This window comes from Pocillopora verrucosa, chromosome 2, assembly GCF_036669915.1.
Source record: "Pocillopora verrucosa isolate sample1 chromosome 2, ASM3666991v2, whole genome shotgun sequence".
NCBI lineage: Eukaryota > Metazoa > Cnidaria > Anthozoa > Scleractinia > Pocilloporidae > Pocillopora > Pocillopora verrucosa.
The window spans coordinates 15133899-15144934 of NC_089313.1; the positions used below are offsets into that span (position 1 = coordinate 15133899).

The window sequence follows — 11036 nt, forward strand, 5'->3', positions numbered from 1 at the left end:
TATACAAGCATATCATGCAATAGTATCTTCCTACAAGGTTTCGGCTTGAAAGAATTTCTTCAAGGAGAGGTGTTCTTGGCACACAGGAGGATCACCGGGCCAGTTTTGATTTCCCTGCCCTTTAAGCTAAAATCAGAGGGTTAAAAAGAAGCTTTATTTTGCTGAGGTATGGGTCTTTGTAAGAATCAAAGAGTAGATATAGCCACCTTGGGGATAAAGTAATCTAGAAACGAAGCATGTTTGTCACCTTGCAATTGGAAGCATGGCCAGGAATTAAGGACAGTCAGCGGTCAAAGACGCGGGCGCCACAGGAACAGTCTGCAATTAAAATTTGCCTTGGAAAGATTAAAGTGACTGAAAAAACTCCAAAATAGTCTCGAAGGTTTCTCTGTCTAGCTTCGTGACTTTTCTTCAGAAAGTCACGGAGAAATCTAGCATGATGGTAACCATCCAACTCCGCATAGTAATTAACGCAAACCTCAGGCAGTCTATAAAAATAATACAAAACAATATCCTGCATTTATCGAATTTCCTTTGCAAAATTGATCACACTTAGACGCTGCAATCCAGATCTTTCTTCGCCTGCACAAGCCAAATTACATTATTTTTCATTTCTGTGTCACGTTTCACTTCACGGTCACTCAATAAATATCTGCATTGTAACGTGGTGATCTTTGCTAACAAGGTTTTCTCCGCTTGCATCTGATCACAAACCTCTAAATTTTCCTGCCATAGAAACGATATTCCTTAGAATGCATTTTATGTGATCGCAAGGTTATTTCACTGATTAAAATTTAAGGCTATTCCTCAATTTTGCTTTGCGCATCTTGTATTGCGTATAAAAATCACGTAATCAGGCGAACAGCAAAGGAACAGGTAAAGAGGTACGACGGTCTTTAGCTCTTGAACGAGCACGGAAACCTATATTTTTTTATAGCATAATTTTGGTGTACAAATTATCCCCTTTTTTCGGAGAAATTAAAATGATATTCATCGAAAGGGGAAAACAGACGTAGCTAAATGCGTTTACGAAGCCCGTTAGTCGATGATGCAAATTATAACCTTGAAACGACGACTCGAGGAACGTTTTGAGTCAATTTCGTTTGAAATTTCGTGATTTTTTCACAAATTATACATCACATTGTTCCATCCGCTCGAGAATATCTACCTTTGGGAAAGTGGATACTGACTGTTCAAGAATCGAACTTTTTTCGGCGAAGGAAAGGAAAAACTGATGGAAAAAAAGAAAAACTGGAAAACTGATCTTTATAGACAGAATGAAGTATTTGTCTACTGATTTCCTAGTTTATCAGCTGTCAGAAAAAAGTAATTTTCTCGAATACTCGTCGCTTAGATTGTTTTATGTAATGGCTTCAGACCAAAAGCGAGAAAAGGTGAAACACCGAATGGTTTTTTTCATTTGTTCCTAGGGCAACAATTAGGTAAAACCAGGGGAAAGTCAAGTCACTGTTAGAGGGCAACATAAGCTGCGAGACAACACACACGTCAATTTCACCTACTTTTATAAAAAGAAAAAAGACACGGTTAAGAGCGCAATTAAGTGTGTTTTGCGAGCACTTGCCATAACATTTTATCCAAACGAATGTAAAACTCAAAAAAAATGAACGAGACGTTTTTCACTGAAACTCGATCATATGAATATCAATTAAACAAGGTCGTTTTAATTCACAATTCTAACGTAAAGTTTACACTCTTTTAATGAGTGGGCATACATTTCTAAACAGTGTACTGTGTTAAAGCTGAGGTTATCTTAAACCGTTGTGCTATCTTCAATTCCAAGAATAGTGGTCAATTTTGAAGTGTTCCTTAACGACAGGAACTGTTGACAAAAGCTTTTTCCTCCAACTGGCGCAGTTTTTTATCTGTAAGAAAAACAAAACGTTAGAAAAATACCGCGAAGGATTAAGTCATCAATAACTGATTTACCAAGAAATTCCAAGAAAAATACGAGTAAATCTCTCACGAACATAGCGAACACAGTGTGAGTACTTTTAACCTATGGTTATGGTAATACTGTTAATATTGTCAAGCAACAATATCTACCACCAATTCTAGGCGCTCACATTCAGGACGCAACTCATTGATTTCATCCTTTTTTTTTAAATTTGGTGACTAAGATGGAAGGTGTCTGGCAGCTTTGTTCAGTGCTTCAGACTGAGGCTTAAAACTAAAAGAGTACTATTGACATTCAAGTTGTTATAGTAGTTTGGTACCAGTATCCTGTTGGTTGTGTCCCCGCTCATCATCATCCAATATCTCTTCCAATTTTCCGAAGAATTTCCCCATTTCTTCACACCTTTCTTTGCTTTCTCTGCATTCTTCTCCCATTTTCCTTCTCGCTTCCCTACCTGTATGCACGGTAATCAGTATGACGTTAGTAGAAAGTTTAAAGATAAAGTTTTCATTAGCCTGTAGACCTATAACGGCACAAGCGCTTCGTTGAACAGCACTTCCGTTGATTCATATTCTTGAGGACGGAAATTGCAGATGGAGGGCAATAGTTTGCGAGATTACTCATTGATACTGGAAAAAGAAACTGGCAACATTTCGTGTTTGATGTAGCCCCGACGGGGCCATCATACTTTGCTAAAAAAACCTCCATACCGAATTAATCCTCTCCTAATTGAAAGGGCATCGATGCTAAGAATTTCCATTCTGTGTAAATTCCTGTTTCCTGGAAATACACCCAATCCTAACACATTTAGCACGGTTCAGGAACTTTTTTTTACATACAAAAATTTCGTAATCTTCCTCGTCTTTCACGCGAACTGTTGCCTAAACTCCTTGAGAATTTTTTTCAGGGCCTTACGCCTTACTTTTTTTTACTTCTTTTCTCACAACTGATTTTGGAAGCCCAAGAGTTCTAAACTTTTAGCCAGTTGCTTATGCTTCGCGATTGTCTTTTTTTTCCTTGTACTCTCCTCCAATCCTCTTTTCTCCATACCTGTCCGCTATTTTGTTTCGTTGCGGTTTCGCGACTTTCCTGCATGCTGGATTTGTGCATGCATGTTTACTATGATGAAGGCAACACAAGTTGCTTTGAAATTGAGTCAGCAATAGTTTACCTGCGCCATTTTCATCTCTCGTCTCTCTCTTTTGGGAAGAGGGAAACCGCACTTGAGATCCCTCAAAGAATGATTTAAGGGCTTCCTTTGCCTTTTTAAAGGTGTCACAGATCCACTTCCAAATGCCACTGAAAATTCCCGCCATCGCTGAGAGACAAAATCACTATGATATTTCACGGACGTAGTGGGGTCACAAACTGGTGTTCTTCGTTGGTTTAGGCGACGTTCATTTTACTGAGACAAGCATGAGTCATGAATAACCATAAGTTTACGCATGCAAATTTTTCTTGTATTTCAATTTAAAGCCCCGTTCAAACGGTCATGACAGTTGTTGACAGATTTAAGTTAACTATCACGCGCGTTTGAACGCGAACTATCATACACTATTATCAACTATCATTAACTACCATGCAGTTGGGAATAAACAGGGTTACTTTCTAAAGAAACCGCGGTGCTGCGTCGGTGGAAGAGTATGACAGGGTAATTTACTATTATCAAACGAGTTGATAACGTTAATTGGCCACTTTACTTTGAAAGAGTTACAAAGCTGAATTTTTCGAGCGTTAGCCCTCAACTCAGTTGATTATACTAAATTACTACGCAGTTTGGACATATTCAAATTCGACATGATAGTTGATGTTAATTTTTGCCGTTTGAACGAGCAGATGATACTGAATGATATAGTTTTTCAGTCAGCAGTTTTTACAAAGTGCGCTCAAACCGAAATTGGCAAATGGTGAATTTATCAGTATGTTTCCTTGTTCATTCTCATCATCGCCCAGTATACTTCAGTATTTTCAACTCGCACCTGCTTAACTAAAATTTGAAATGTTACCGAAATTGCTGACCCCATCGTGCGCCACATTTGTTTACAATTGGGGGATCTCGTTGCGTGATTTTGTCAACTATCTTCAACTATCATGAACCGCTTGAACGCAAACATGATCGTCCATGATAGTGAATGAAAGTTGAAACTATCATCGCCGGACTATCATCAACTATCATGACAGTTTGAACGGGGCTTAATAGCATGGGAATATCGTGGGTTAAGATATTTCCAACTGGAGTTCACATAGACGAATTTTCGGTTTGGTGTCGAGAACAACTAATTCAAAGTTCATTTTTCACCCCAAAATAAGGATATGAAACTTCGAGTTCAACAACATCCAGCCAACTGCCTGTAAGGAGTTTACAGAAACAAGAAACATTCGTTGCGATATGTAGGAAGTTGGAATGAAAACTGTTATGTTTCGATTCGCGAGAGGATTGTTGATCGCTATTATAGTGGAGGGGCGCATAAAGCATTTTCATGTACGTTTTTAGTCCATTTTTAACATTAATTTTCGCACAGACAAAGCTTTCCATTACAGACTTTATGGCCCATGAATTTAGATCTTTTCAGTTTTTGTTGAACTACATAGGCTGCGGAATAGGAATTTAAGTAGTTCGAACGGGATGTTTCAGTGCTTTCTTGCACTTTTCTATGGCACCAACAAACACATCAGAAGCCCAAACAGAACAAGCAACCTAAAGCAAATTCTTTGCCTACTTATTCTCACAAGACTTCTTGCTTGTAGATTTGTAAATGTAACATGTTTTCTTACCCTTACCTGGAAAATAGGTAGAATTGCGTTGCTCCTGCCGCCTAATACATAAATATATGTAAAATTCGGGTCCTAAAATTTGAGCTGTGCAAGCTTTCAAGAGTTCCACGTGTAGTGATTATAAGTGATACGTATCCGATTATAAGTGATACGTATTTCCTCGCCAAAACCAAGCTCTGTTTTTCGAGCGAAAAGCATGTCTCGCCTATCTACCGGCTAATTTCATACATGTTTGCATTCAACAGTGACTCTTATCAAAACAGTTAGAACTTAATGTGTTAGCTCAGTTTCATTTACTTACCTAAACGCACCTTTACTTCAGCGTAGCTGTTGTTGAAGACAAGCGAGATCTGAACTGAGATTAATCACGATAAACAGATGCAAAAGCTTTTATTCTTTTCAAAACTAACAGGGACTCTCCCTTGATGAAAAATTTATCCTCTTATTAGATTTTACCGCCGGTGGGAGTTTCCCCTTTTGGTCTATTTTACACTGAGGTCGACCTCTTGATTTGTTTTACTTCTTAGGGAAAAAGTGATTGAAAAACTCACATTTCTGGGTCAGCAAGTCACCCAGCAAGTTTGTATTTCGTGAATAAGGAAGAAAAATAGGAACCTTCAACAAAAGCTACTCCTTCTCAATCATCTTTAGTGATTTTATCCTATTCGATGTTATTCACATATGTTTTAGGTGCCACCCTTCAAAAACGGGAAGTTAAAAGAACTGTCTACGTCTTTTGTCCACACTGTGCGGGGCTTTCCCTTGTTCTATCTGATCAATAGTCGACAGAAAAGAAATGTCTCCTCTGGTTCAAGAACTAAACTTGAGACTGTACACAGATTTACTGACTAAGACGTAATCTCATATTTTAAAGGTTTGAGTATTTCAAGTTGACTTTCCTCTGCGCTTGAAAAAAAGAAAGGAAGTTCGAATTACGAAATTCTGGATGGATTGTCAAAAACAAAACAGTAGTCTTCGTTGGTTGGGGGACGCCTGGGAACCTCTGATGAATTTGCTAAACTTTCAGGAAATACAGAAATCGAGTCATCAAGTTATGTTCGATGCACATGTAAGGAGCTCTGTGATAAAATATACGTTCCCCACAATCTGATATCTGGATCAAATTGTTTGAACTTTGGAGTTGCAACTGAAATATTATACGACAGGGAAAATTCCCTTCTACAATTGACTCACGAGTAAACAAACAATTTTGAAACTTGACGCGTCATCTAACGAGATAATGTTTCAATTTTGTATAAACTTAAATATTACCAAAGTAGATGAAATAACTGCTTTCATATCTAAAAAAATGGAGAATGAGAGGAATACAGACCGTGATTTGTTCCAGAGAAATCGAAACAGCATGACGACCTACGTGACAGGAAGTTTACAAAAACAAAAATTATCAAGGGAAAAACCCCGTCGCCATTATCGTGAGGGAATTTACCTCATTTTTAATGGGATTTCTGATGAATTTGCTAGCTTACCATGGAAGCTTTTAGGAAATAAGGAAATAATTCGAGTCATCGAGTCATGTTCGATGCACATGTAAGGATCTCTGAAACTTAATATACGTTCCTCGCAATCTGATATTTGGATCAAATTGTATGAACTTTGGTGTTGCAACTAAGAGATTATATGCGAGGGAAAATTCCCTTCTACAATTGACTCACGCGTAAACAAACAATTTTGAAACGACGCGTTAGCTAACGAGATTTGTATCAATTTCGAATGCTCTTAAATATCACCAAACTAAAGGAAATAACTGCTTTCATGACTAAAAATATTGAGAATGAGAGGAATATAGAGCGTGAAAGCAGAGTATATTTTTCCCATTAAGTTATCCATGTTTGTTCCAGAGAAATCGAAACAGCGTGACGACCTGTTTAACAGGAAGTTTGCAAGAACAAAAATTATCAAGGGAAAAACCCCGTAACTGTTGTCGTGAGGGAGTTTCCCTCATTTTTAATGGGATTTTAATTGTTATGGAGACAATAGTTTTATTTTAGTTGAGTCCACTCAGTTCGTCCACTGCGGAATAGTTTTAAGGACGATCGCGTATGTTTGCCGTATTCGCCTATCGCTTCTAGGGAAGGTGAGAAAAACAACAACCGTTAATATGGAAACTGACTCTACTCAAGATAACGCAGACAACTCGCTAACAAGGTAAGGTGGATTTGTGCTATGCTAACTATTTTAAGGATTTTCATACTCTTTTATAGAGTAGAGAAAAGGAAATCGACTGTAAAACATCGTAACCATTGTAACTGCTGAAATTGTCGTCACTAGATTCCAGAATCAACTAACTTTGAGAGGGGTATTTCGCGTGATTTCTCCGCGGTTTTTTAATCAGACTTATAAATTGTAAACTGGTGGATGGTTATAGCTCTTAAAGTTAAAATGTCGGAAAGCCTCTTAATTGACAAAGATTAAAACGTTTTTCGAAAGCATGTCAATGTAAGTGAAAGGAATTTTAAGGTTTAGACTGAGTTCATGTTGAGAAAGTTTTATGTGGCTTCCCTGTTAGTAAATGGTTCTGTCCACATTCACTTCAAATGCTGTCCTGAAAGCGACCGTTATCCCTGCCACAAATGTCATAACCAGTTTATGGCTGCACAAGAGGAGGAGCGCGCGAAAGAACAAGAGGAAAATAAACCATTGATAGATAACTCTAATATTGAAGAGGTTGAAGAGGTTTCCGAGCAGACTAAGGAGAGCACGGGACTAGGCGCGAGTTTGGCAACTTCTCCGGTGGAGGCTCGCACGAGAAAACAGGAGGAAAGTAAACCATTACAACAAGAGCTTCCGAAGCTGACGAAGGCCTCGGGGGGACGAGCGACGGCGCGGAAGCCGGTGACAATTCAGCAGATGTAGCTGTACAAGTGGAGAAGCGTCGAAGCGAAGGAGCGGAAAATAAGACATTGCACGAGCGCCTTGAAATTGGTAACCACGAGAGCTGACATCAAAATCTAGGGGGCCCAAAGTAAGTATTATCTTAAACGTTCCCTGTGTATTAAATATTCAATATTTAATATGTTGAAAAAAGAGAATTGGACCAGGGCAAAATCATGAACGGCTAGGTCTTAAATATGTGACCATTCAAACAGAGGAAACCAAATACAATCGACAGATAATTTCCCAGATTTCAGAGAAACTCATTGAAATAGAGATTTACACGACATCCGCATTGTTTACCACAGGTCTCTCACTTCTGAAAATGTGTGTTGTGCAATCGTAGGTGAATAGTGAACTCTAAAATGGGTGATGGTAGACTTTTACTTCTTCCTCATAACGGTTTATCATATAAAATTGTAACGAGATCTTTACCACAAAAATGCAGATTTTCCAGATTGCCCACCAACCCAAAATAGAGCTAACAGAGCCTGTGGCGTGGGACCTATTAGTGAGACTATAGTGTCAACGTGCTAAGTAGAAATTGATGAAAATGTTATCTCAGAGACGAGTGACGAAAAATCTGTCCCAAAAAATAGTCAAAGTTAGACTACGAAACTTAAAGATGCAGAGTCTCCGCACCCCAAAGCGACAGCGCTGGATGGAACTGATATCGAATGCACCGCCTGTGGTTGGACACAAATGGTATTTACTCTAGAAATGGAGTAGGCACAACAACGATAACGATGACAAAAATAGTACCAAATCAACATTAAATGAGTGATGCTTGAAGTTAGCTACGTTGTTTAAAGTTTTTTCAGCCATGCCTTTATCGTTAAACTCAAGGGTTTGTGTTGATAAGAGTCCTTGCTTGACGATTTTGAGTGAGAAGCAGACGCACATGTATCGAGATTTTCAGTCACAAAGTTTGTTTTCTGTTGTAGATCTCCAAGAACTGTGAGAATTGTAAGAAGTCTTTTGCTGACTATTATTGCGGCAAATGCCAACTACTGATCGGTTACCAGGTGGATCCTTACCATTGCGATGAGTGCAAAACCTGCAGGTAATTTGAGTGTAAAACTTGCAACTAATTTATTGACATCACCACTCAAAGCACAAGCATACTGCGGTTTTGGTTGGGACTCAATGCTTCATTCAAATTTCTTTGCAAGGAGTGACTTGAAATAGATGACGCATGGGGAGGTTGTTTATTGTTGTTTATTGTTGTTTATTGGGTTTTTAAAATGCGTTTGATGTTCCTGTCACTTTTGCCCTAATTTTGGACTTTGTTTTCTACCATGCTTTTAGTCTTCGGCCCCGAGAAGAATATTTTAGTTGTACATGCTATTATACTCAAAGCACCTAAATGTTTTAATATCAGGGTTCTACTTCACGTGTTGTATCCTTTGAAAATTGAAGAAGTTTTCCTATTAAAAGCTAATCATTATCAAACGCTTATTTAAGGGAGAACGAGAAAAAATCACTTTCATTGCTCCACGTGCAACGTATGTATGGCGAAATCTCTGAAGGATAACCACCAATGTTTTCCTGACCGAGGTCACGATTTATGTGCCATTTGTTTGGAGGTCAGTGATTGCGTAAGCTTATATAGAAAAGACTAATTCTTCTGACTGTTTTATCTATTTCTATCGTAGATCCATCCACATGAAGTGGATAGATTAATCTGACGGGGAGATCTCTTCCTTCATTTTATGCTCAAAAAGTAGCGTGTATGATCGGGAAGTTCTTTATTTTAAATAGAACGATAAACTTTTAAACGATATAGTAATTAAGCTATGTGTACACTTTTACTGAACTACTCAATTAAGATTTAAATTTGCACCACACAGGAGGTATTTTCTGGAGCAATCATTTTCCCGTGCTTTCATATGGTCCACAAAGACTGAGCAATAAATCTTGTGCAGTCTGAAGGGTAATATATGTTTTAAAATTTCCCTAGGATGTTTTTTCCAGTTTATTGTGTCTACGTCTAGGATGTTAGATTTTGAAAGATGTATTTAACGCGCATAGAGTTTTGCCCTTATTTGGTAGTAGGTTAAAGTGGGAGCAAAGCGACTTGCTGTCATTATAAATTTTGCCTGTGAAACTAAGGCCATCCTGAAAATCGGGAGTCTAAACTGAACTTACTAAAGAGCCCAATACTTGGTGTGCAGTAAAAAAAAGCACGATTTCTGGAAGAAAATACTTATAGGTAAAAACAAACAAAGCAATAGACGGGGAAACAAACTATTCGAGAAACCGCACGTGATTTTTTGTTGCAAGTGACATTGCTATACATGTTAATATTCTTTTACTTTTTTACCTTCACCATGATTTCATTAGTGTTACGTGCCCCGTGCCCGATGTGCCCCAGACCTATTTACCAAGAAGATCAGGATAGTAAAGAAACGGCACCTTCCTCATCCTCTACCCGGCTTCAATGGATCCGTTCGCGGTTACCATTTGGCAGATTATCGATAGCTCCGTTCACCAGGATTTTTAAGACCTGTTCACGGCTAATAACACCGTCGGGATGGGACTCCAGAAGTAATACTGTGGAGGAAAACACACAGGAGGATTCAGAAACGGTTTCCATCGAGATGCAACAACCTCTTCAATGTGAAGAGCCTCAGTGATCTTTCGTTTCGGGAACGCAGACCAACGTTTTTGCTATCTAAGTGGAAGTCATCATCAGCGTCAAGAGAAGGGTTGCTGTCAATCGTGTGGTATAAGTCCGGTTTGTGTAAACTGATTGGCGTTTAGCCATGACGTTATTGATTTTAAGACTCAAGCGGTTTTATTTGGCAGCTTCAATTCATGCATTGCCTGATATTCTCAATGTTGGGTTGTATAAAATGCACTGATAATATATATCTCGTGTATTTACATACCAAGATTGCAATCAGTAACTAGTGTCCCGAGACTTAATAGATGGTTATTGGTGTGGGGGCGCCTGGAACCCGTGGAAGAAGCTATTTATTTTGCGGATCTTACCTTCCTATGTAAAGGATCAAAGAAATATGTAGAACGTGAGTGAAAGTCAGATAAGGCGAGACTTCAGTGACTTGCGCGTGTGCAGAGCGTTTTTTTTCGCCATCACAAAACATGTCAGACATCATTGATTATGTAAATTAAAGTTGGGTTAACACGGTTGCCTGATTTGAAATCTGATTACTGAGCGTCGCAAAAAAGCGTGGCAAAGAATTTATGCATTTAATTGATATCGCTTCTACCATTTCATCACGAGTTAGTTGCTATTTACGTCGATGGCCTGGGAACGAGAGAGAAAGGTTTTTTATAGGGAACCTTTCATTAGGAAGTTACTGGTATTAACAAAGTGGTCGAAAGGAGGTGCTTTCCATTGCGCATTTGAAATTGGATATAGCGGTTTCCCTGGGATTGCATTGATTTTGTTTTAAGTTGAACATAGTGTGTTGTAAAAGTAATATGGTTC

The 11036-nt window shown here is 38.6% G+C and overlaps 1 protein-coding gene and 1 long non-coding RNA gene across 6 annotated transcripts; one reads left to right on the forward strand and one right to left on the reverse strand.

Annotated features, from left to right (window-relative positions):
• Positions 1 to 1662: 1662 nt before the first annotated feature.
• On the reverse strand, positions 1663 to 5127 carry LOC136279064 (uncharacterized). 2 transcript variants are annotated; one of them, XM_066162443.1, is made up of 4 exons: positions 4992 to 5127; positions 3087 to 3233; positions 2235 to 2369; positions 1663 to 1883 (listed from the first exon to the last, which is right to left on the reverse strand). In XM_066162443.1, the coding sequence occupies exons 2-4, from the start codon at positions 3229 to 3231 to the stop codon at positions 1828 to 1830; spliced, it is 336 nt and encodes a 111-aa protein (XP_066018540.1). In that variant the 5' UTR covers positions 3232 to 3233; positions 4992 to 5127; the 3' UTR covers positions 1663 to 1827. The 2 variants fall into 2 exon arrangements, with proteins under 2 accessions (XP_066018540.1, XP_066018541.1); XM_066162444.1 differs by having other exon boundaries at positions 3087 to 3320; positions 4992 to 5037.
• Positions 5128 to 6714: 1587 nt separating this feature from the next.
• LOC136279036 (uncharacterized) lies at positions 6715 to 10724 on the forward strand. Of its 4 annotated transcripts, none has more exons than XR_010716670.1 (4): positions 6715 to 6856; positions 7218 to 7673; positions 8527 to 9515; positions 9926 to 10724. It is a non-coding gene; the product is annotated as an uncharacterized lncRNA (long non-coding RNA). The 4 variants fall into 4 exon arrangements; XR_010716672.1 differs by having other exon boundaries at positions 8527 to 9168; positions 9433 to 10724; XR_010716671.1 differs by having other exon boundaries at positions 8527 to 8645; positions 9047 to 10724.
• The last annotated feature ends 312 nt before the right edge of the window (positions 10725 to 11036 follow it).

Excerpts from the sequence above, each read along its gene's own strand:
- LOC136279064 (XM_066162443.1), bottom strand. The coding sequence starts at position 3,231 with ATGGCGGGAATTTTCAGTGGCATTTGGAAGTGGATCTGTGACACCTTT. Across the intron at positions 2,370-3,086 it reads GAGAGATGAAAATGGCGCAG|GTAGGGAAGCGAGAAGGAAA; the intron begins GTAAACTATTGC and ends CCGTGCATACAG. Across the intron at positions 1,884-2,234 it reads ACACAACCAACAGGATACTG|ATAAAAAACTGCGCCAGTTG; the intron begins GTACCAAACTAC and ends TTTTTCTTACAG.